Source organism: Ascaphus truei, chromosome 5 (genome assembly GCF_040206685.1).
Source record: "Ascaphus truei isolate aAscTru1 chromosome 5, aAscTru1.hap1, whole genome shotgun sequence".
In the NCBI taxonomy this organism is placed as follows: domain Eukaryota; kingdom Metazoa; phylum Chordata; class Amphibia; order Anura; family Ascaphidae; genus Ascaphus; species Ascaphus truei.
In genome coordinates, this window is record NC_134487.1 from 191,460,137 (window position 1) to 191,484,213 (window position 24,077).

At 49.7% G+C, this 24,077-nt stretch overlaps 3 protein-coding genes across 13 annotated transcripts in view; 2 read left to right on the forward strand and 1 right to left on the reverse strand.

Moving 5' to 3' along the window:
• The window catches only part of LOC142495691 (ankyrin-1-like), a 538,760-nt gene that overhangs the window by 430,286 nt on the left and 84,397 nt on the right, over positions 1–24,077 (reverse strand). The window lies entirely within an intron of this gene.
• Positions 737–11,342, forward strand: GINS4 (GINS complex subunit 4). Of its 9 annotated transcripts, none has more exons than XM_075601493.1 (9): positions 740–911; positions 1,673–1,712; positions 5,680–5,796; positions 8,755–8,841; positions 8,948–9,061; positions 9,384–9,481; positions 9,653–9,741; positions 9,833–9,923; positions 10,584–11,342. In XM_075601493.1, exons 3-9 carry the CDS (start codon positions 5,704–5,706, stop codon positions 10,678–10,680), a joined length of 669 nt encoding a protein of 222 aa, XP_075457608.1. In that variant the 5' UTR covers positions 740–911; positions 1,673–1,712; positions 5,680–5,703; the 3' UTR covers positions 10,681–11,342. The 9 variants fall into 9 exon arrangements, with proteins under 9 accessions (XP_075457614.1, XP_075457608.1, XP_075457609.1 ...); XM_075601494.1 differs by lacking the exon at positions 1,673–1,712 and adding an exon at positions 5,177–5,216; XM_075601499.1 differs by lacking the exons at positions 1,673–1,712; positions 10,584–11,342 and adding an exon at positions 10,133–10,525 and having other exon boundaries at positions 737–911.
• LOC142494522 (protein phosphatase 1 regulatory subunit 3C-like) lies at positions 16,142–23,717 on the forward strand. 2 transcript variants are annotated; one of them, XM_075598997.1, is made up of 2 exons: positions 16,142–16,664; positions 22,190–23,717. In XM_075598997.1, exons 1-2 carry the CDS (start codon positions 16,649–16,651, stop codon positions 22,876–22,878), a joined length of 705 nt encoding a protein of 234 aa, XP_075455112.1. In that variant the 5' UTR covers positions 16,142–16,648; the 3' UTR covers positions 22,879–23,717. The 2 variants fall into 2 exon arrangements, with proteins under 2 accessions (XP_075455112.1, XP_075455111.1); XM_075598996.1 differs by lacking the exon at positions 16,142–16,664 and adding an exon at positions 20,579–20,681.

A 24,077-nucleotide genomic window follows, 5' to 3' on the forward strand; every position in this document is an offset into this window, starting at 1 on the left:
AATGGTAGTAAATGAGGAGATGTCTTATATGAGCTGAGAGAGGATGAATGAAGGGAGGGGGGTGAGAGAGGATGAATGAAGGGGGGGGGGTGGGAGAGGATGAATGAAGGGAGGGGGGGTGGGAGAGGATGAATGAAGGGAGGGGGGGTGGGAGAGGATGAATGAAGGGAGGGGGGGTGGGAGAGGATGAATGAAGGGAGGGGGGGTGGGAGAGGATGAATGAAGGGAGGGGGGGTGGGAGAGGATGAATGAAGGGAGGGGGGGGTGGGAGAGGATGAATGAAGGGAGGGGGGGGTGGGAGAGGATGAATGAAGGGAGGGGGGGTGGGAGAGGATGAATGAAGGGAGGGGGGGTGGGAGAGGATGAATGAAGGGAGGGGGGGGGGGGTGAGAGAGAACCGGTTGCTAACATTTCTGAATGCCACCACTGGTTGTGGGGGGAGACAGAGATCCTGCAGACAGAAACAGGGTGCTGGGGGGGTGCGAGTATAACTGAGGGGAGCCAGGGATCCTATACCTGGGAACTGGGGTTAGTCAGAGATCATGTGTATAGCTGTAGAAATCCTATAAGTGGGTGATTTGCACAACTAAGGGGGTGGGGGAAGCCACAGATACTATAACTGGGGCCCGGCTCATTTCCCTCTCCAGACACCGGCATTGCTGCGTCCCCTTTAATAGCTTCTCTCCAGATTGATATTCATGAAGGGGCGGAGTCACAGCAGCGCGCTGGCGCCTCCTGGCTCTGGCCTCGCCTCCCCCGCGTGCTGCCTGACGTCATCCTAATGGAGTTGGCGGGAAAGTAAATCGGTAAACTGGAGCGCGAACCGGAGACGTCACTGGAGCGGTGTGTGACCTTCCGGAGCGAGCTAACGGCGGGGTCACGTGACCTCCCGGGAAACACGTTCCTTCCAGGTGACAGTCTGCGGGTCCCCCCGCTATATATCTCTCTCTCAGGTGACAGTCTGCGGGTCCCCCCGCTATATATCTCTCTCATGTGACAGTCTGCGTGTGTCCCCGCTATATATCTCTCTCAGGTTACAGTCTGCGTGTCCCAACGCTATATATCTCTCTCAGGTGACAGTCTGCGGGTCCCCCGCTATATATCTCTCTCAGGTTACAGTCTGCGTGTGTCCCCGCTATATATCTCTCTCAGGTGACAGTCTGCGGGTCCCCCGCTATATATATCTCTCAGGTGACAGTCTGCGTGTCCCCCCGCTATATATCTCTCTCAGGTGACAGTCTGCGGGTCCCCCCGCTATATATCTCTCTCAGGTGACAGTCTGCGGGTCCAAACCCGCTATATATCTCTCTCAGGTGACAGTCTGCGTGTGTCCCCCGCTATATATCTCTCTCAGGTGACAGTCTGCGTGTGTCCCCGCTATATATCTCTCTCAGGTGACAGTCTGCGTGTGTCCCGCTATATATCTCCCTCAGGTGACAGTCTGCGTGTGTCCCCCGCTATATATCTCTCTCAGGTGACAGTCTGCGTGTGTCCCCGCTATATATCTCTCTCAGGTGACAGTCTGCGTGTGTCCCCGCTATATATCTCTCTCAGGTGACAGCCTGCGTGTCCCCCCGCTATATATCTCTCTCAGGTGACAGTCTGCGTGTCCCCCGCTATATATCTCTCAGGTGACAGCCTGCGTGTACCCCCTACTATATATCTCTCTCAGGTGACAGTCTGCGTGTCCCCCCGCTATATATCTCTCTCAGGTGACAGTCTGCGGGTCCACCGCTATATATCTCTCTCAGGTGACAGTCTGCGGGTCCCCCGCTATATATCTCTCTCAGGTGACAGTCTGCGGGTCCCCCGCTATATATCTCTCTCAGGTGACAGTCTGCGGGTCCCCCGCTATATATCTCTCTCAGGTGACAGTCTGCGGGTCCCCCGCTATATATCTCTCTCAGGTGACAGTCTGCGGGTCCCCCGCTATATATCTCACTCAGGTGACAGTCTGTGTGTGTCCCCGCTATATATCTCTCTCAGGTGACAGTCTGCGTGTGCCCCCCGCTATATATCTCTCTCAGGTGACAGTCTGCGGGTCCCCCGCTATATATCTCAGGTGACAGTCTGCGGGTCCCCCGCTATATATCTCTCTCAGGTGACAGTCTGCGTGTGTCCCCGCTATATATATCTCTCAGGTGACAGTCTGCGGGTCCCCCGCTATATATCTCTCAGGTGACAGTCTGCGGGTCCCCCGCTATATATCTCTCTCAGGTGACAGTCTGCGTGTGTCCCCGCTATATCTCTCTCTCAGGTGACAGTCTGCGTGTGTCCCCGCTATATATCTCTCTCAGGTGACGGTCTGCGGGTCCCCCCGCTATATATCTCTCTCAGGTGACAGTCTGCGTGTCCCCCGCTATATATCTCTCAGGTGACAGTCTGCGTGTGTCCCCCGCTATATATCTCTCTCAGGTGACAGTCTGCGTGTGTCCCCGCTATATATCTCTCTCAGGTGACAGTCTGCGTGTCCCCCGCTATATATCTCTCTCAGGTGACAGTCTGCGTGTGTCCCCGCTATATATCTCTCTCAGGTGACAGTCTGCGGGTCCCCCGCTATATATCTCTCTCAGGTGACAGTCTGCGGGTCCCCCGCTATATATCTCTCTCAGGTGACAGTCTGCGGGTCCCCCGCTATATATCTCACTCAGGTGACAGTCTGTGTGTGTCCCCGCTATATATCTCTCTCAGGTGACAGTCTGCGTGTGCCCCCCGCTATATATCTCTCTCAGGTGACAGTCTGCGGGTCCCCCGCTATATCTCTCAGGTGACAGTCTGCATCCCCCCGCTATATATATCTCTCAGGTGACAGTCTGCGGGTCCCCCGCTATATATCTCTCAGGTGACAGTCTGCGGGTCCCCCGCTATATATCTCTCTCAGGTGACAGTCTGCGTGTGTCCCCGCTATATCTCTCTCTCAGGTGACAGTCTGCGTGTGTCCCCGCTATATCTCTCTCTCAGGTGACAGTCTGCGTGTGTCCCCGCTATATATCTCTCTCAGGTGACGGTCTGCGGGTCCCCCGCTATATATCTCTCTCAGGTGACAGTCTGCGTGTCCCCCGCTATATATCTCTCAGGTGACAGTCTGCGTGTGTCCCCGCTATATATCTCTCTCAGGTGACAGTCTGCTGGTCCCCCCGCTATATATCTCCCTCAGGTTACAGTCTGCGTGTCCCCCCGCTATATATCTCTCTCAGGTGACAGTCTGCGGGTCCCCCCACTATATATCTCTCTCAGGTGACAGTCTGCGTGTCCCCCGCTATATATCTCTCAGGTGACAGTCTGCGTGTGTCCCCGCTATATATCTCTCTCAGGTGACAGTCTGCGTGTGTCCCCGCTATATATCTCTCTCAGGTGACAGTCTGCGGGTCTCCCGCTATATATCTCTCTCAGGTGACGGTCTGCGGGTCCCCCCACTATATATCTCTCTCAGGTGACAGTCTGCGTGTCCCCCGCTATATATCTCTCAGGTGACAGTCTGCGTGTGTCCCCGCTATATATCTCTCTCAGGTGACAGTCTGCGTGTGTCCCCGCTATATATCTCTCTCAGGTGACAGTCTGCGTGTGTCCCCGCTATATATCTCTCTCAGGTGACAGTCTGCGTGTGTCCCCGCTATATATCTCTCTCAGGTGACAGTCTGCGTGTGTCCCCGCTATATATCTCTCTCAGGTGACAGTCTGCGTGTGTCCCCGCTATATATCTCTCTCAGGTGACAGTCTGCGTGTGTCCCCGCTATATATCTCTCTCAGGTGACAGTCTGCGTGTGTCCCCGCTATATATCTCTCTCAGGTGACAGTCTGCGTGTGTCCCCGCTATATATCTCTCTCAGGTGACAGTCTGCGTGTGTCCCCGCTATATATCTCTCTCAGGTGACAGTCTGCGTGTGTCCCCGCTATATATCTCTCTCAGGTGACAGTCTGCGTGTGTCCCCCGCTATATATATATATATCTCTCAGGTGACAGTCTGCGGGTCCCCCGCTATATATCTCTCTCAGGTGACAGTCTGCGGGTCCCCCCGCTATATATCTCTCAGGTGACAGTCTGCGTGTGTCCCCGCTATATATCTCTCTCAGGTGACAGTCTGCGTGTGTCCCCGCTATATATCTCTCTCAGGTGACAGTCTGCGTGTGTCCCCGCTATATATCTCTCTCAGGTGACAGTCTGCGTGTGTCCCCGCTATATATCTCTCTCAGGTGACAGTCTGCGGGTGTCCCCGCTATATATCTCTCTCAGGTGACAGTCTGCGTGTGTCCCCCGCTATATATCTCTCTCTGGTGACAGTCTGCGTGTGTCCCCCGCTATATATATCTCTCTGGTGACAGTCTGCGTGTGTCCCCCGCTATATATCTCTCTCAGGTGACAGTCTGCGTGTGTCCCCCGCTATATATCTCTCTCAGGTGACAGTCTGCGGGTCCCCCGCTATATATCTCTCTCAGGTGACAGTCTGCGGGTCCCCCGCTATATATATCTCTCAGGTGACAGTCTGCGTGTCCCCCGCTATATATCTCTCTCAGGTGAGAGTCTGCGGGTCCACCCGCTATATATCTCTCTCAGGTGACAGTCTGCGTGTGTCCCCGCTATATATCTCTCTCAGGTGACAGTCTGCGGGTGTCCCCGCTATATATCTCTCTCAGGTGACAGTCTGCGGGTGTCCCCGCTATATATCTCTCTCAGGTGACAGTCTGCGTGTGTCCCCGCTATATATCTCTCTCAGGTGGCAGTCTGCGGGTGTCCCCGCTATATATCTCTCTCAGGTGACAGCCTGCGTGTCCCCCGCTATATATCTCTCAGGTGACAGTCTGCGGGTCCCCCCGCTATATATCTCTCTCAGGTGACAGTCTGCGGGTCCCCCGCTATATATCTCTCAGGTGACAGTCTGCGGGTCCCTCGCTATATATCTCTCTCAGGTGACAGTCTGCGTGTCCCCCCGCTATATATCTCTCAGGTGACAGTCTGCGGGTCCCCCGCTATATATCTCTCTCAGGTGACAGTCTGCGTGTCCCCCCGCTATATATCTCTCAGGTGACAGTCTGCGTGTCCCCCCGCTATATATCTCTCAGGTGACAGTCTGCTTGTCCCCCCGCTATATATCTCTCAGGTGACAGTCTGCGTGTCCCCCCCGCTATATATCTCTCAGGTGACAGTCTGCGTGTCCCCCCGCTATATATCTCTCAGGTGACAGTCTGCTGGTCCCCCCGCTATATATATCTCTCAGGTGACAATCCTCTTCACAGAATGGGAGAGTAACCATTTAAAGCAGTATAGAGAAAGAAGACATATCCAGTGTAGTGACGGGGTGATAACCCCCCAAACATTCAGTGATATTTCTCTACCTATTTAGAATGGGTTTCCCTCCTTTAAAACCAACTGTACCTATTACAAACAATGTTTGTGTGTGATCAGCTGCATTGATTATCAGACTTGTTTGGAAGTGTCTCCATCTAGCAGGAGTAGAGGAACTACACTGATACCTATTTTTATGTATATATTATAATGTGTTGGGTAAAAAAAAAACTTCACAAATATACAAGAGCTTATTCATTAAATAGGTCTCTGACCCCGGTGTGCCCCCCTTTCATGTAACAGTCTGTGTGCGTGTCCCCTCAGGTGACTGACTTCGTGCATGTCCTCCCCTCTCTCGGTCTCCAGTGACAATCTGTGTGTTCCCCCTCTCACAGGTGGTAGTCTGTTTCCTCTTCCTCATGGCTGACGAGCTAGTTCTGTCTGAACATGACTCAGACGGGGAGAGTGATGAGGTACTGACCCCCGCAGAGCTCATCAGCAAACTAGAGGAGGTGAGACGCAGCTTGCACACGTTCACACACTGAGACGGCATGGCCCTGTGTGTGTGTGTGTGTGTGTGTGTGTGTGTGTGTGTGTGTGTGTGTGTGTTGGTACACACTTTGAGGCGGTGCATGCGCGTGTATACACACTGAGGCGGCATAGGCCCTTGTTTGTTGGTATAACCTTTTTGAGGTGGCGTGTGTGCGCGGGTATACGCAGTGAGGTTGTGTGTGTGTGTGTGTGTGTGTGTGTATACACACTGAGATGGCACGGCACTGTATGTATGTATGCCTTTATTTATATAGCACCATTAATGTACATGGCGCTTCACAGTAGTAATACATGTGACAATCATATAAATAACACATCATGGGAATAAGAGCTTCAGACATAAAAGTAACATTTAGGAAAAGGAGTCCCTGCTCAGAAGAGCTTACAATCTAATTGGTTAGTAAGAACGTACAGAGACAGTAGGAGAACATTCTGATAAGTGCGTCTGAAAGGGGCCAAGCTTTATGTATCCGGTGCATAGTATTAACCATGGTGCTACTCGTATGCTTTGTTAAGCAGGTGTGTTTTAAGGTGGGTCGTGTGTGTGTGTGTACAGGAGGGCCCCGGGCATGCGGAGGGTTCCGTTCTAAGGGCCCGACGCAAAGCGAAAATCGCCAGGTATGTGCGCATGCGCGGACGGACCGGCAATGCGCCGTTTTACACATGTGCAACCTCGGCAACCCCCCCCCCCCCATTCTGTGTATGCGCGACCCCGGCTGTTCTGCGCATGCGTGACCTCGTACTGGCCCGTTCTGTTCTGCGCAGACATGGCCGTATCGGCGGAGCGGCGAGAAGCTGGGCCTTGCTGTATATGTCTATGGATATAGATCTATATCACACACCATAGCTGTGTGTGAGCAGTTAGGACCACTTGCCAAATCTCACTGAGCTCTTTCTGGAGATATAGCCTTGGATACAATATGACATACTGTATCCATCTGTAAACTGACACCTGTGCAGAAAAAGGAACATGCATGGGATCTATTCTACTTTGGATATGCTAATGATTTAAATTGGCATGTATCTCAGGTGTTCCTTTTTGTGCATAGGTATTTCCTTTTGATGTGTTTTGGGGAGATGTATTTACCACTTTTTGTGTGTGTGTGTGCGAAACACCATTTTCACAGTGGATTTAATTTTGGCCTGTCTTTACTCCTAATCCCTGTTCTAAACCAGTGCTCCATGAGGTACTGAAAGGTTCCCCAATGCAGTTGATCAGTTCAGAGGACATATGACTGTCCCACTGGAGTGAAAAAGACTATCTTCTCACAGTGGTTGGATTCAACAGCTACTGCAAATACCCACTTGTAAAATGTAAGGTGACGTATGTAGCTTTTCCTCAATGCCGCCAGGGTTTCCTGTCTAAGATGATGGATAAGCATTGCAATGTGTTCTGGTATTAAGATTCCTGTGTAGCTTCCGGTCTCCTTTGCGTAACACCAGTATCAGGGCTGCCCACGGGCCTTTACTTTCTATTCTAATGCCCTGTGCTATCATCCTTTTGATCATTATATTAACTCCCTGATACAAAGCAGGTGGAATATTTCGGTGCCTATCTCTCACTTGAGGAATATGTCTAGTTCCAATTTGGTGCTAGCAGGTCTTGTCAATCTCCCTCGTGTGTGTGTGTGTGTGTGTGTGAGAATCTCCTCCATGTTTGGAGGACACATCCTGGTGTGTGTTTTTTATTTTTTATAATAAAACTTTTCCATCATATACCGTTTCCCTATAAACTTAAACAACATAATGTAAATGTATACTGTATCTCCATATCTAACAACTGTTTTAACATCTCGGTGTTTCAGAGGTTTTCTAACTGTTCCAGTTGCTGTTGGGTAATTTCAGAACCATTTTTATGGAGGTTATCATCAGCCTTGAACACTGCTCTTTTTGGCTGGATTTTTGCGTCCTCGCACATTTCTGTTCTGGTTCTTCCTTAAGGTTCTGGTCATTTTCCACCAGGACTAACTCTCCTGGGACACAATTCCTAGACACCCTTATCAACCTGTCATTCAGATTCATGAGTCGTACTGGAACTCTTCCAGCCCTCCCTGTACTCAGAGTTTGTGCAACGATGGCAACTTCTGGAAAGTGCTTCTTTCTGTTCGGACCATTTCTCCTCTGGCTCTCTGGGCACCTGTATTTCTTCTGACTATTCCTTAATAGCCTTTAAATTCTCCAGCGTCGGTGACAAAAGGCACCATAGCAACCAAACCGGCCTGTAAAATGGTGATAGGGTCACATTTAACTCAAAAGTGTGTGGTGAAGCAGTATAGGGGGTATGGCACACTGAGCTCTCGCAGCAAGGGGGCCTAAGGCTTTGGTCCCGCGTTCCTCACCAGCAGGGGTATCCTTTCCTAGCCGGTCCCAGTCCCCCCTCGCTGCACGGCTCACAACGTGCTGTGACGCGTCAGCTGCCAGGGGATGCAAGAAAATTGTGATCCCGAGCAGTGACGTGTCACGTGGTGCGCTGATGAGCCTATCAGCGGCGGGAGCTGTCAGACAGCTTCCCCCACAAGGTAGGGGTGTGTGTGTGTGAAGGGGTAGGGAGCGGGAGCTGCTTACCTTCCCCCAGCAGCTCCCTCCTGCAGCCCGGGAGACCGAGCCCGTGTAGGGAGGGTGGGGGGAGTAGCGGGTCCCTCCGCTCAAACCACGCCCCCTCCTCCGGCTCCCTACAGACCGCGTATCGCGGTCTGTGCCTGTCAGCGCGCCGCCTGTCTGCAGTGCGGGCGTGCTGACTGATGGAGCGGGGCCTTAGCCTAACACAGCGTGCGCGGTAGCAGAATGTTGTAAATAACCCCAACCACGGGAAGTGATAACCGAGTGTCTGTTGTAATTCAGCAAGTAAGGAGAGTGTTTTGCTTAGATGAGTTACTGTACATAACTCCCCTTCCTCTCTTGCCTCCCCCCCTTCCTAGGCTTGGCTCAATGAGAAATTTGCCCCCGAGCTTTTGGAGAGTAAATCTGAAATCGTGGAGTGTGTGCTGGAACAGCTGAGTCATATGGTAACCCAACTTGAGTGCCTTATTGCCTCCGCAGTGACACTGTATAACTCCTTTGTGTGATATTACTGAGGCTAACCAAACTTCTGAATGCTTTATTGCTCGGCAGGAGCAGAACCTGCACAGAGCGCGGACCGGTGACCTTAAGATCAGCTTCCACCACATGGAGATCGAGCGGATCCGATACATGCTGAGCAGCTACCTGCGGAGCCGTCTGCTCAAGGTACCCCCTGAAGAGAGCTCTATGCAGTCTTTTCAAGAGACGGGTGCTGCGTGTATGGCATCCTGTGGAGCGCTCTGCATGGTGTTGTGAGTGCAGTAGCATGCAGAGCTTCTCATTTGCATGCAGAGAGCAGCGTTTGCGTGGTCATGCACAGACTTGATTGGAGAGTTTAGAGAGACTGCAGCATGTTGGATTCAACTCCTAAAAATGCCGTTACCACGGTGTAGTCTGTGCACAGGGTGCTTTATCCTTCATGCTGTTTCTATTGACCGTCTTCTTCTCCCCTCTCTTTTCCCCTCCTCCCCCCCACCCCCCATGGAAGATTGAGAAGTTTTTCCCTCACATCCTGGAGAAAGAGAAGTCACGAGGGGAAGAAGAGCCACCAAGCCTGTCGCCTGAGGAATTTGCCTTTGCCAAAGAGTGAGTGACGTGCACCTGGGACTGTCCCTTCCACTGCAGGGTGACACTGACATGGGACATGGATTCTGTCCCTCCAGGTGCAGGGTGACGCAGTGACACAGACAGAAAGGACCTGAGACCCAATGTAAGTCTTTCCCACCACAGTAACCCAGACATCTCTTGTCACTGCAGGTATATGGCAAACACAGATACCTTACTGAAGAGCGTGGCCCTTCGTCACATGCCACCAAACCTGCAAAGCGTGGACCTCCTCAAATCCGGTTAGGGGCTGGGTCGGAGAGGGTGGTAGGGATGAGGGGATAGTGTGTGGGTCGGCTAAAGTGACTGCCCCCTCTGGTTTCCTTCCTGCAGTCCCCAAACCCAACCTGGACTCCTTCGTGTTCCTGCGTGTGAAGCAGCGGCAGGAGAACATCCTGGTGGAACCAGAGACTGATGAGCAGAGGTGAGGACAGAGGCAGCATTGCCACCACAGTGTGACACTTAAATGTCCTTTAATCACAACAGCTGCTGTCCTTTTTTTATTTATTTATTTTTCCCTTTCTCTCTTGCACGCTCCCTCTCCTTGTTGTCTTTCATTCTCTCCTATGCATTACCTCCCTTTGTATCTCTCTGCCTCTTATTTTCCTGTATCTGTTTCCTCCATCTTTAAAGGTGCTGTTCTCCTTCCTATGACCTATTTTGAAAGTATGCTCCATGTGAAGCAAATGCCCAATCTTCTTTTTTTTTTTTTTCCAAATTTGTATTTTATAAATCCAAACCCTGCAATAAAGTGTCCACATGTCAACTCATGTTCTTTATTCTCACTTTTGTCCACTACCAGGCAGCACAGAGCTGTTTTCCATGCAGACTACAAAGGATCTTCTTTTTAAAAAAATGGTTTAATTTTCTGAGATGAGGTTTCCTTGCGGTATATGTGTTACTAAGTGCGAGGGGATTAGCCTATTTTTTTTTTATTTTTATTCTTCATCTCCTTGCTCCTCACACTTCATCTCTCATTCTCCTCTTGCTGCCTCTCTGTTCCATACTCCCTGTCTCTTTAATACCTTTTTTTTTGGGGGGGGGGGTCTCTTTCCCTCTCTCACGTTCTCCGTCTCTCACCCAGAGAATACGCCATAGACATGGGCGTTGGGTCTCAGCACCTGATACGTTATCGTACTATCGCTCCCCTCGTGGCGTCTGGAGCTGTGCAGCTCATCTGACTCTGCTGCCTGCGCCAGCTAAGGACCACTGAACGTGAAGCTCAAGCCCTGGCTCGGCACGTGAGACTCGGACTCAATGCACCACTAAGGATGAAAGTTATGGGCGAAGTAAAGATGGCGGCCTACAATGTTACACTACACATTTGCATATTGTTACCCAGAATCCCTGGCTGCAGTGGAAGCATATGCTGAGTGACTAGGGGGAAATGCAGGGTTGTTGACCTGTCTGAGATGTGAATGTGCTCACAAGTGGCATTTTTACTTTTAATAATACAGGGACCACTCATAATTTTTAGGGCATGCCAGTAGTGACAATATTGGGGTTTAACCCTTTTGCTGCCAAAGGGACCTGCTTGGGCTAAAAGTTGTACCGTGTAGGATTAATGTGACATTGACAATAATGTGTCCAATTGGGTTAAAGGATGCACGCCACTTAAGATCAGAGTAACCTTGTGATAGTGACATGTTTTAATGGGTTAAAGGGTCAATTCCATATAGGACCAAAGTGACCTGACAGTGACATGTTTAAAGGGTCAGTCCAACATAGCAGGTAATAAAACAAAATATAAACCGCTTTATCTATGTATTTCAATCCCCCTCAAATGAACTGTTTTTTTTACTGATCTGTATCCTAAATAAATGTGTTTCTCTATTCTCCAGAACACCTGGGCCTTTGACGGTTGTCTGATCACTAAATTGCATTAGAAAAATATTGTAAAAACCCTCCAAAGCTTTTGGTTATCATAAAAATGTTGCATGTTTAAAAATATTTAAAAAATGCTTGTACTTGGCTTATTTTATTTATAGAATGTTTTACCCGGAAATGATACTTGAAAACGAGAGGTAACTCTCAATCTATGTCCTGGGCACAGTTATAACAATATATGGTTACAGACACTTCAGGACAGTGAAAGAAAATATATGATCATGGCTTTATGTAACAGTTACAGACGAGATTAAAATGTGAGGCAGCTGAAGTCCTGAAATAACTTAAACTGGAGGTGGATTTGAGAGCCTTTGGTAGGTTGTTCCACTTGTAAGGTCTATATTTAAGTAAGAACAGCCTCTACTTAAGGGGGCATTGTAATACTTTACGTCAGATGTACAGTAAGTGAAGAGCGACTGGAAACTTTGTTGAACCTTGACTGAATAGTCTTGTGGTGTCAGATCTTAGGGGATAAGTGCTGCTGCATGTGGTAGGAGTGAGGAGCTTGTTAAGATAGGTGGGTAGCTTGCCCACAAAGTATTTGATGGTAAGATGGGAAAAAATTTGATGGCCATTCTAGGTCTTGGAGCATTTCACAGTGATGTGTGTTGTAGTTACATTGCAGGACAAAACGGCATATTGAGTTGTAGAGGGTGTTTAGTTTGGGGTGCTGCACCACATACTATGTCCCCATGGTCTATAATTGGCATCTGCTGTGCAATGCGCTTTCTGACCAGTTGGCTTAGGGAGGATTTGTTCCTATAAAGTACACAGTTTGGCATAGGTTTTGGATGTCAGGGTATCAATGTGCAACCCAAATGTTAAATGGAAGTCAAACCATATGCCCAGATATTTAAATCTAGTGACCGGGGCTAGAATGGTGTTAAAAGTTGGTTCTGGTCTGTAGCTCCGTCTTTAGTAGCTTTAGGCTGAGCTCAAACAGAAAGCTACCTTACTGCACGTCCGCCCCTCTGTCTGCTGGGCGATGTGTGCTCATCCCCAGCAGACAGAATGACACGATTGGAGGCGGGACTTTAATAAATAAAAAAAATTAAAAAGCGTTTGTGATTGGCTGGCGAAGTACACGTGACGTGACTGCCGCTTGAAATTACAACTTCAGTTGTCTCCTTCAAGTGCAGCCGCGTCAATGCTATACTTCGCCACCGGGGGGGTCGTTTTCAGTTTGAAAACACCCACAGAACACAGCGAAAGAGTGGCGAACGTGCTCGCACACGTCGCATCGCTTTCTGTCTGAACGAGGACGTACAAATGTGGCCTTTGTCACAAATACCACAGTGTTACAGTTTTGTCAGTGTTTAAAAACAATTTTGTGTTGGGAAATCCAGTATTCAAGTCTTGAAAAATCAGATTGAAGTATGTGTCCAAGGTCAGAGAGGCCAGGGTTGTGTGCATATAAGATTGTGTCATCTGCATATATGTGCATTAGGCAGATCATTACTGAAGACTAAAAAGAGTAGGGACTCCTGAACAGAGCCTTGCAGGACCCCACGGATGACATCCAAGGGGTTAGAGTTAGAGCCCAAGATAGACACCGACACACATTGGGTTCTACCTGATAGGTGGGGGTGAAACCAGTTTAGAGCATGTTACCTTATTCAAGAGTACTGAAGTTTGTTGAACAAGATAACATGATCAACAGTATCACAAGCGTTTGCAAAATCTAGGAATATTGCACCAGTGAGTTGTCGCAGTTCCATTCCACACGGGATCTCATGGCAAACTTTTATGAGGATAGTTACTGTAGAGTGTTTGGGGCGAAAACCGGATTGCAGTTGGCTAAGGATATTTGTTATCGCTTAATTGGGAATGGACACATTTCCCCTTGACTTTGTATAGTATTGGGAGAAGAGAGATTGGCCTGTAGTTTGAGACCGTGGTTTTTGTCCCCACATTTGTAGACTGGGACAGCTCTGGAAGTTTTCCATGTCTGTGGAATATGGCCTGTAGAGAAAATCGAGTTGATTAGGGAAACGAGCAATATGGCAATGGCTGGAGCACGGAGTCGTGGGAACTTAGATTGCATTAGGTCAGGTCCACATTGGCTGCTTAGTTTCAATGTGAGGAACTGATTTTTATTAGATTTTTTTTTTCTTCTGATTTTGTATTTGTTTGAATTCTGTCCCAGGCCCTCAAACTCAGTTTAATCACCTGCATTTAGCCTATTAAACATGTCACTTTGGTCCACAGAAAGGACTGCCTCCTTGAACCCTTGTGATATATATGGCACCATATATGGGGTTAATTGCAGGTTGGGGAGCCTATCCTCCTCTCCTCCCTGCCCCCCCTTGTGCTCAATGAGGGGGGGGGGGCGGCATCTGGTTTCTGGGTTGGAATAGGTGGAGGAATTGTATACATTAACATAGTGTGTACTACAGTGAAACTAGCATGCAAGGGGAGAAGGGGGTCTGTGTAGGTATTGAAACCTCTGTGCGGGTGCATGTTCGCAATACTAGGTTTGGGTAAAAACAAAAAGACTTGCACACAATATGAAGAAATGTATCGCAATAAGGATATTTATTGCAATACCATTCTAGTCGATAGGTTGAAGGACAATTTATTTATTTTGCCTTTTAATGAACATCAGATGGTGGTAGGGAAGGGATTAGAACAGGAGGGTGCTGCTATCGTTGAGGGGTGGAACGTGGAGTATGGTGGTGAGATCACTTTTACATTGGCAGATCTGTCTTCTATGAAGCTGCCGCGTCTTAAACTGCTGGTCATTTACTGTCCCTAAAACATCCTTCTCTTACCGTGCACCCCAAAACTGGAACAATCTACCGGAGACTCTCACAGCCACCACCAGTCTAAGTTCTTTCAAAACTAACGCTGTCTCACATTTTCATCTGGTCTGTAACTGTTACATACACCTATAATATATACTATAACTATGCAATGGCTTGTATATAATGTATACCCTGTTCACTTATGTAACTGTATTTGTAACTATGTATTATTTGTCATGTTAACTCTATGCCCAGGACATACTTGAAAATGAGAGGTAACGCTCAATGTATTACTTCCTGGTAAAACATGTTATAAATAAATAAAATCAATGACGCCTATGGTTGACTGAGGATAGTATAATAATACATTTCAATACCTATTTAGTGTGATTTTTTTATTACAGTATTGGGTGTGTGTACAGGGTAATGGATGTGTGTGTGTGTGCAGGGTAATGGATCTGTGTGTGTGTGTGCAGGGTAATGGATCTATGTGTGTGTGCGCAGGGTAATGGATCTATGTGTGTGCAGAGCAGTATCTGTGCATGGCCACTTAGATGCTTAGGCTACGGCCCCAGTGTTGGCTGCTGCACGCGCGCCTGGCGGCACGTGCACAGCTTAAAGCTGCAATCTGCGGTCTTCAGGGAGCAATGGGCGGCGTGGCCAAAATGGTGAGGGAGGGGGGGGGGGTCACGGTACTGCCAGCCCTGCAGACTGTTGGGAATAGTTGAAATGCTTTAACAATGGACTAGATGGCAGAGGGAAGCAGTTTACAGCGTAATTCATATGCAAAACGGCGCTATAAATTTCGAAGCTGTCTCGGTTGCTGTGGAACCGTAAGCACTTTTTTTTTATATACATTTGTGTCTCCCCTCCCCCCCTTCACTGCCATGGGCTCTCTGCACACCACGTGACCGCGTCGCCGCACGGGAAGACAACATTCTTGTCTTCCCTGCTGGCTGACGCGCCATCGCGCTTCGTGAGTGCCCAGAACATTAAGCAGTGGGGCCTGCCTGATAGAGGTGAGTGGTGTGTGGCACGCACGCATGCTGTAGCGCGCGCCACCGTAACCAGCGGGGACTCGGCCTTAGTGCTCATTCACGTGCTGGGCAGCGCTCCAGTTGTCTGCCAGGGGAATGCTAGGAGACCCTGCTCTCCCATTGCCTGACACCGGAAGCCTTCAGGAAGTTGGAGTAGTTGTGGGGTTTGTGTCCCCGGCTCAGGAATGTGGCTGCTGTCCTGCACAGGTCACTGAGTGCATAGTCTAGCTGTAATCTCACACAAGCTCTGCAGCAGCTGGACCCTGTGCCCTCCAGATTGACACTGACCAACTTCAACTGTCTCTCGCCTTCAATTGTCCTTTCTCATTCTCTAACTGCTCACTTCTGTACTTTTTCCCCCTTTCTGGCTCCTCTCTTTCAAATTAAAGAAGTATAGAGGATTTTTGAATAGAAAAGGCTTTTATGGCTTTAGCTGCCAATCTGTGGTGAGTAAAGGCAGCGGCAGAACTGGGACTTGTAGGGACATAGAGCTGCCGCCTTGCACCCTCCCCCTTCAATAAAAGGATCCCCCACCCACCCTGCTATTTATCTATGGCTTTCCCTTCACTTTGTGACAATTACTCAAATGTGTTGACACTGCTAGGGGAGTGGGAGAGTTGTGTGAGTGCAGTAGTGCAATATCTGTGCACCCATTGAGCACTGTGATCATGGTGTAGTACCAGTAGAGGTCAGACTCGTCATAATCCCAAAGTACCACTACTTTGTGAACACACTTAGACCACAGAGTGTACACACAGAGTACACTATGATCATATGTCCTATCAATGCACACACTGTAATATCAGTGTAATATCAGTGCGCACAGTGGTCAGTCACACACAGGAGGTGTGTAATTACACATACACCGATTACAGTCGGGGCAATGTGATTATACAATGTATAGGGTGCACAATCACAGTAGCGCAGTATAAGTGGGCACAAGGTGACTGGTGATCACACACAGGTTGCAAAGTACGTAATTAAGCAGCATGTCTGCTCATTAACCTCTGCAACTAATTTCTGAGACCCACCTAACCGCGAGTCCTCTCTTCCCATTGGCTGCGCGGAGCTGAGCCGCCTCGGGAAATGTATTTGGTAGCGGCCGGAGTGGATCTCTTGGTAGCGGCCAGAGTGGATCTCTTGGTAGCGGCCAGAGTGGATCTCTTGGTAGCGGCCGGAGTGGATCTCTTGGTAGCGGCCGGAGTGGATCTCTTGGTAGCGGCCGGAGTGGATCTCTTGGTAGCGGCCGGGGTGGATCTCTTGGTAACAGGAGGTTTCTCCGCCTTCCACAGGTCTCAGTAGGCGCGGGGCGCCGGCAGGAGAGGAGGGCGGAGTGTTGCTCGGAGTGACCCCGGCTATACCGTTCCGTACCTGGGTGGCCAATTCTTTCCCACGGTTCAGTGCCCCGCTGTCATACATCCGAATACACCGCTCCATCTGTCTCTGTAACTCACGGTTTACACCTGGAAACTTCACAAGATATGACCCCTTCAGGAGGTGAGCAATACCCCTCTCCCAACTGCCCCTCTGACCAGTACCCTTGCTATTCTCTCCTAACTGCCCCTCCGATCAATACGCTTCTCTCCCAACTGCCCCTCCGACCAACACGCTCCCCCTCCCTTTGCTCCCAACTGCCCCTCTGACCAATGCGCTGCCCCTCCGCTCCCCTCTGACCAATGCACTGCCCCTCTGCTCCCCTCTGACCAATGCGCTGCCCCTCTGCTCCCCTCTGACCAATGCGCTGCCCCTCTGCTCCCCTCTGACCAATGCGCTGCCCCTCTGCTCCCCTCTGACCAATGCGCTGCCCCTCCGCACCCCTCTGACCAATGCGCTCCCCCTCCCAGCTGCCCCTCCGCACCCCTCTGACCAATGCGCTGCCCCTCCGCACCCCTCTGACCAATGCGCTGCCCCTCCGCACCCCTCTGACCAATGCGCTGCCCCTACGCACCCCTCTGACCAATGCGCTCCCCCTCCCAGCTGCCCCTCCGCACCCCTCTGACCAATGCGCTGCCCCTCCGCACCCCTCTGACCAATGCGCTGCCCCTCTGCTCCCCTCTGACCAATGCGCTGCCCCTCTGCTCCCCTCTGACCAATGCGCTGCCCCTCTGCTCCCCTCTGACCAATGCGCTGCCCCTCTGCTCCCCTCTGACCAATGCGCTGCCCCTCTGCTCCCCTCTGACCAATGCGCTGCCCCTCTGCTCCCCTCTGACCAATGCGCTGCCCCTACGCACCGCTCTGACCAATGCGCTCCCCCTCCCAGCTGCCCCTCCGCACCCCTCTGACCAATGCGCTGCCCCTCCGCACCCCTCTGACCAATGCGCTGCCCCTCCGCACCCCTCTGACCAATGCGCTGCCCCTCCGCACCCCTCTGACCAATGCGCTGCCCCTCCGCACCCCTCTGACCAATGCGCTGCCCCTCCGCGCCCCTCTGACCAATGCGCTGCCCCTCCCCGCCGCCCCTCTGACCAATGCGCTGCCCCTCCCCGCCGCCCCTCTGACCAATGCGCTGCCCCTCCCCGCCGCCCCTCTGACCAATGCGCTGCCCCTCCCCGCCGCCCCTCTGACCAATGCGCTGCCCCTCCCCGCCGCCCCTCTGACCAATGCGCTGCCCCTCCCCGCCGCCCCTCTGACCAATGCGCTGCCCCTCCCCGCCGCCCCTCTGACCAATGCGCTGCCCCTCCCCGCTGCCCCTCTGACCAATGCGCTGCCCCTCTGACCAATGCGCTGCCCCTCTGACCAATGCGCTGCCCCTCTGACCAATGCGCTGCCCCTCCCCGCTGCCCCTCTGACCAATGCGCTGCCCCTCCCTGCTGCCCCTAACTATATGGGATGTACAGTGGTTTGCAGAAGTATTCACCCCCTAACAACCATGTCACAAATTGTTGAATTACAAATAATGTATGTACATTTTTTTTTTTTTTTAACTATTTTTATTCAGAGTTACAAAGCTGTAGTGCAGGGATGTGCAAACTTTTGGCGCTGCGCACCCTACCTACTCGCGCCTCCCTTTCCTTTTTTGCTGGCATCACGTGATACAGCAGGGTCACATGACCCCGCAGTGTCATTTAACGCAGAATTGCCATGGCGACGCGACACACCAAGCCTCTGAATCCCGGTAAGATGAGTTGCAGAGACCTCGCGCGGTCCCCCGGCCTTTAATTTACATGCCTTGGGGGGAGAGCGCGGGGCCTCTGCAACTACCGTGCTCCACTCGTGGGAAAAAATCTCTCGTGCCCCCCCCCTGTTTTCACACCACCGCTGCTGTGGTGGTTAAACTGAAAGGAGGAGGAGGTTAAATGTCAGCAAAGGGGGAGAAAATGAAAATGTCCTGACTGCCCCTTTAAAGCTGCGGACCATGCAATACTCTACATGTGTTTTTTTTTAAATAAATATGTTCTGTACTATGAGAGAATACTTGTAGCATTTGTTTTTTTTAAACAACTCTGAATGACATTTTTAATGTATTATAATGTAACAAGCCTTTTATTTCTATAGCAACCATTTACAAAGTCAAATCCCCTTGGTCTTCTGAAACCGATGCTGGCACTCCCCTTTTTGAGCCCTAACCTCTCTCTAGTATTGAACCAATTGTATCTAGTGACTGTCTGGTCACATTATCTCCCCCACATAACTTTGCATCTTTGGTCCTCTTCTGCGGCACCGACGGCCATTTGGTAAACCCCAGAGCCGATTCTTCGCAGACTGATCACGGGAGAACGGATCGATTGGCAGCTTGGCTAATGACTCATTATTGTGGATTGTATTGATGCACATATCATGAAGGGGGAAAAAGATCTGAAAGAAAACCAAAACAGTCTGCTTGTACTGCAGCTTTATCTCCGTACTCGGTAGGAGCACCATTTATAGCAATTGCTCAGTCTTTTTTTTTTGATTCGTGTCTACTAGCTTTGCACAGTAGGAAGGTGACATGTTTGCCCCTTCACTGGAAAATGGATCCAGTTCTGATAAGTTTGCTGGGGGTAGTCGATGGACTGCAATCTTCAAGTCTCGCCATAAATGTTCAATTGGATTCAAGTCAGGACTTTGGCTGTCACTGGAGCATGAGTTCTTGTTGTCCGACCACCCCAGTTTGGCTTTGTGCTTCGGGTCATTGTCCTGCTGAAATGTGACTTTTTCTTTTGCAGTTTGTCTTGGCTGACAAACAGGGTCTCCTGAAAGCTGCGCCTGTACTTTGTACCATCCATTCTCCCCTCTATCCTGACAAGCTTCCCAGTGCCCGCAGAACACAGGCACCCCCATAACACAATGTTTCCACCACCATGCTTGTCAGTTAGGGTGCAGGTGACTGGGTTATGTGCATTGTTGAGCTTGCGCCAGACTTAACGCTTTGAATTTTTAGACCAAAAGGTTCCATTTTTATTTGCAACAAAGCATAAATGATACTGCTGACATGTGGAAAAGGGTTTGGTGGTCAGACGTGGCAAAAGTTTAAATTCTAAGCGTTGCATCTGGCGCAAGGGGGGAAAAAAGAAACAAAACTGCAGCTTGGATTGCTACTTTTAAAGCTGCAGTTCAAGCAATATCCTACATGTGTATTTTATTTTTAATTTTATCAGTTCTGTATTTCGAGAAATTAGCATTAAAAAATATATTTTTTTTTTAAGCCATTTATTGTATCCTAATACAGAGGCGTGCAAGATTTTTCAAGGGGGGTGTGGCGGTTGCAGAGGCCCCACGCTCTTCCCCCTAAGGCATTTAGATGAAGTGCCAGGGGATCGCAAGAGGCCTCTGCAACTATCCTTACCTTGACTCCGTGGGGTCATTTGACACCGGAGGTAAGGGAGGGAGGAAGGCAGGGGGGCGCAGCGGGGAAAGATTGTGCACCCCTGTTCTAATGTAACAAGCATTTTTGTTCCTATAACAACCATTTACAAAGTCATATCCCCTTCCCTTTGTGAAAAATCACCTTTTTTGAGTCCTGTCCTCTCTAGCAGGGAACCAATTGCATGTAGTGTCTGCCTGGTCACATGATCTTCCTCACAAAACTTTGGCTGTCAGGGCAACATAACAGGACCCAGGATGCATTTAGTGGACCCCGAGCCGAATTTTCAGTGATCGATTTACAGGCGAACAGATCTCTCAGCAACTTGAGTAATCACTTGTCAGTGTGTGGTATTGATGGGTGGTGGGTGTGTAAATTAAAATGTAATTTATTTTTCTCCTTTTTTACTTTTTTAGCCGCCTCCTCATATGTGTTCAGTTTAACCGTGACGGCTTTGAATAATTGTTTGGAAAAACTAGGCATATGTTATTTGTAATTTAACAACTTGTGACATTGGTAGGGGTGAATACTTCTGAAAACCACTGTTAATGTAGAATAAACGTATTATATGGGGTTGTTGTAGGGGTATTTATGCGTGTGACGTGCTGAAGGGGACACTTGGTGTTAAAAATGCTGCCTTTGACGTGTGCGAATCCAGATTGAATGCCGGTGCCTGCTTCTTGTGACCGTGGACATGTCACTTTATATCCCTGTGCCTCCAACATTAGATGGTAAGCTCTGTGGGGCAGGGACTTGTAAGGGTTGTAGAGTACCTATAAATAGGTTTGCATGGAAATACAGTATATAAGGATTCCGTACTGGGACTTGTAAGGGTTGTAGAGTACCTATAAATAGGTTTGCATGGAAATACAGTATATAAGGATTCCGTACTGTTCTATCAGCTCATTTGGACTTTATCTTTAAGGCGCCGGTTTGTATGTTTTTCCGCATCTGGTTTGGTCAGTTTTTCCTGGCAGCCTTGGCTCATTAATGTAGCACATGTACCCCCATCCTTTAGGAGATGCACATTGCGGCTACTAGCTGTTGTAGTGCAGCATACCTGTGAGGGTTCAGGAGAGCTGAGTTGATCTGCGACGGGTTGGAGATCAGGACAGGCTTTTGGTAGATCTTCATGGTGTCATCGCCTCCAGCTTCAGTGAGGATCCAGTATTCCTGGAGATAGGTCCCACTGTAGCAGTCTCGTATACCCCTGCCCAATTACTGCAGACTCAGGCAGGGATGTAATAAAACAAGGGCTTTATTGTGCAGTCACCGCATAGATAGAATTACAATGGTGCAGATGTTGTTCAGAGGTTTCAGGCATCAGGATTGTGCATGGACCTCAGGTTGTATTGAGGCCTAAGTGTCAGTCTTGAAGCCTTTGTGGCAGTAGATGTTCCCCAACCCCCTAGAGGCTGGAGTGGGCACGCTCATCCCTGATGGGAAAGACTCACAGCCCTTCCTCCCGTCTCAAACTCCAGACTAGGCTGCCCAACTAACTTTAGCACTTCCCTCTGACATCTAGAAGAGGAGGGCATAGTGTCTGTACCACAATTGGCTACACACACCATGTCACCTCCTCTCCTGTCAATCGGAGGATAGCGGAAGGGGGGTCAATAGCCGTAGATCATCCTGTTACAGCCTGCAATACCTATCGGGGCTTGGATAACAGGAGGCAGAAAAGCAACGGGACCAGCCATGTTACATTAGTATGAGTTCACATTGCACCATTGTATTACTTGAGTGTAATTAATATTGGTTTGACTGTTTAATTAGCTTGGACGCTTTTCCAACACTTTTTTTTTTTTTTTTTTTCTTTCGAAATACAGTGTAATTTTGTATTTTATATAGGGTGTCAAATATTTTACATGGGAACCCAAGATTAGGATTGGTGACATATTAAATATTGTGTAGGTCAGGATATATTGTAGAATATGTTAAAGGTGTATTGTATAACATGGCTGAACAAAAATGTATGTAGGATATTTTATAGAAAATATATTTTTGGGATTGTTGTATAGTATGGAATAGTTGTATTGTATGGAATAGAATATAGGAGTGAGCGTAGAATTTTAATATAGGATGTATTGCACAGCATGGATACATAGATTTGGGCGTGTGAGGTATATGTATTGTATAATGTTATACTGTACATTACAAAATGCCCTATATTATATAGGCTATATTATATAGGCTGTATATATTTCTCTTTTGTAATGTGGCCACTTTCTCTCCCCAGGTCAGTCCCTCATTCACCCGCTCACGATGCCCGGTGACTTTGCAATGTGCCTCTGCCTCAGCCCCCCTACCCTGCCCTCCCTGCACCTGTGCTGCCTCCGGCCCTGCCTGACCTCCAGACCCCGACCGCCGGATCCCCGCAAGAAGGGGGTGGTCTTCGCTGATGCCCTGGGACTGGCCCTTGCCACTGTGCGCCACTTCTCGCACCCGTCCTGCGATGAAGACCCCCTGGCACAAGCTCTGGCCTCGCTGCAGACTTTGCGTCACCTTGCCCAGCCCACCTACGTTCTGGACTTCTTCCCGCCGGCCTTGGACTATGCCTGCTTTCGGACTAGGCTGGAGCGGGAGCTGGTAAGCCTGGAGCAGTGCACAGTGCAGGGGTCGGCAGTGGTGGGCACAGTGCGAGTGAGGAACATCGGATATGAGAAGAGTGTGACCCTGCGGGCAAGCTTTGACGGTTGGCGCACCCACTGTGACCTGCCCTGCTCTTACCTGCGGGACCCACAGGGAGGTGGGCAGACGGATGCTTTCTCCTTCCGCCTGGTCGTGCCCGCGGGCACGGAGCGGGCCCAGTTCTGTGTGTGTTTTCGCTGCGAGGGGCAAGACCACTGGGACAACAATGAGGGCCAAAACTACACCTTGTGCAAGGAGGCAGAGCAAGTCGGAGATGAGCAGGGACCATATTGGTGACGGGGTGGGTTAATCCCTTGAGGGCCAGGGTGCGGTAGGCATCTGACACTCAAGGATTTAAGAGCAACAAAGCGTTCCACTTATGGGGTTTCCATAGGCTAAGGGGGCATCTCTGATGCTTACGTTTCCTGACAATGTCGAGCGGTGCAGTTTGTCCTATTGGTTTATGGTGCAAGATGGTCCTGTAAGTTGGGGTCGGTGGCACAACCTTTCTATGGGTTAAGAATCTTGTGTGCGGGATTCCAATAAGTTATTGTGCTCAAAGGTACTGCACTCTTATGGGATGAGGGGGCAGGATCGCATGCACTGGATTCCTATGAGCATGGTCCTATCCCCACAAGAATCCTATATGACCCCCTCATATCACAAGAGATGCCACTGACCCTATTCACAGTTTATAATCTACGTGTATGCTTGACATTAAAATGAGCGGAACTCCCCTGTGAAATGTGGGCGACTGGAACATTCTGGGGTTGGCGCAGTGTATCCATGAGAACGGCCTAAACTAATTGGAGCGCTCCCTGCCTCTATCTTCTGACCTCTGCTGTACGTAGTGCTCTCATTGGCTGCTGTGACCAAATTACCTCTTTCTGGGGCTTTTAGCAGGTGGTGGGTCCTGAGGGGGCGGGGGCTTTAAATCTATTCCTCCCACACTTGGCACAGCTCCACCCTGCTGGTTGAACCTGAACTTTGGGAAAGAGGTTAATGAATTGCCTCTTTGGGGCAAATTCTCAGTATTGCCAAAGCATTGCTTTTATTTATTTTAAACATTGCCTGCTCCCCCCCACCCCCCACCCAAATACCCTTTTTAGCTTCAATTTTACTGCAGGTCTAAATAAAGGTGCTTTTGTTCTAAACATCTGTGTTGCCTTTCTTGATACACCCTGCTTTGATCTGGGCTTGGGTAACGTGTGTGGTGGTTTTGGGGTGTTTTGTGGTTTTGTTTTGTTGTGTACCCTATCTATCTGCCCTCCTCTTGGACCCCTCCACCCCCCCCCCCCCCCCCTTTTTTTTTTTTTTTTTTTTTGCAGGATGGACACTGGCTCTCTCTTAGCGGTGTCCCCTCTCTGGTGTCAATGCTGGCACCTATACCTGAAGTCTCTTTCTGTAAGATTGGGGCACTAGAACCCTGTCGCTGTGGGGGGAAAGGAGAGAATGCCTCTGGGTGTCCAGCGTTGTGTTGGGTGCCTAGCTGCTTT

What these genes read in the sequence shown, in the direction of transcription:
- GINS4 (XM_075601491.1), top strand. Translation starts at nt 5,704, where the DNA reads ATGGCTGACGAGCTAGTTCTGTCTGAACATGACTCAGACGGGGAGAGT. An exon ending in TGGAACAGCTGAGTCATATG is followed by an intron (nt 8,842 to 8,947) that starts GTAACCCAACTT and finishes ATTGCTCGGCAG; the next exon opens with GAGCAGAACCTGCACAGAGC. An exon ending in GAATTTGCCTTTGCCAAAGA is followed by an intron (nt 9,482 to 9,652) that starts GTGAGTGACGTG and finishes TTGTCACTGCAG; the next exon opens with GTATATGGCAAACACAGATA.
- LOC142494522 (XM_075598996.1), top strand. Translation starts at nt 20,645, where the DNA reads ATGTCACTTTATATCCCTGTGCCTCCAACATTAGATG. An exon ending in TGTGCCTCCAACATTAGATG is followed by an intron (nt 20,682 to 22,189) that starts GTAAGCTCTGTG and finishes TTCTCTCCCCAG; the next exon opens with GTCAGTCCCTCATTCACCCG.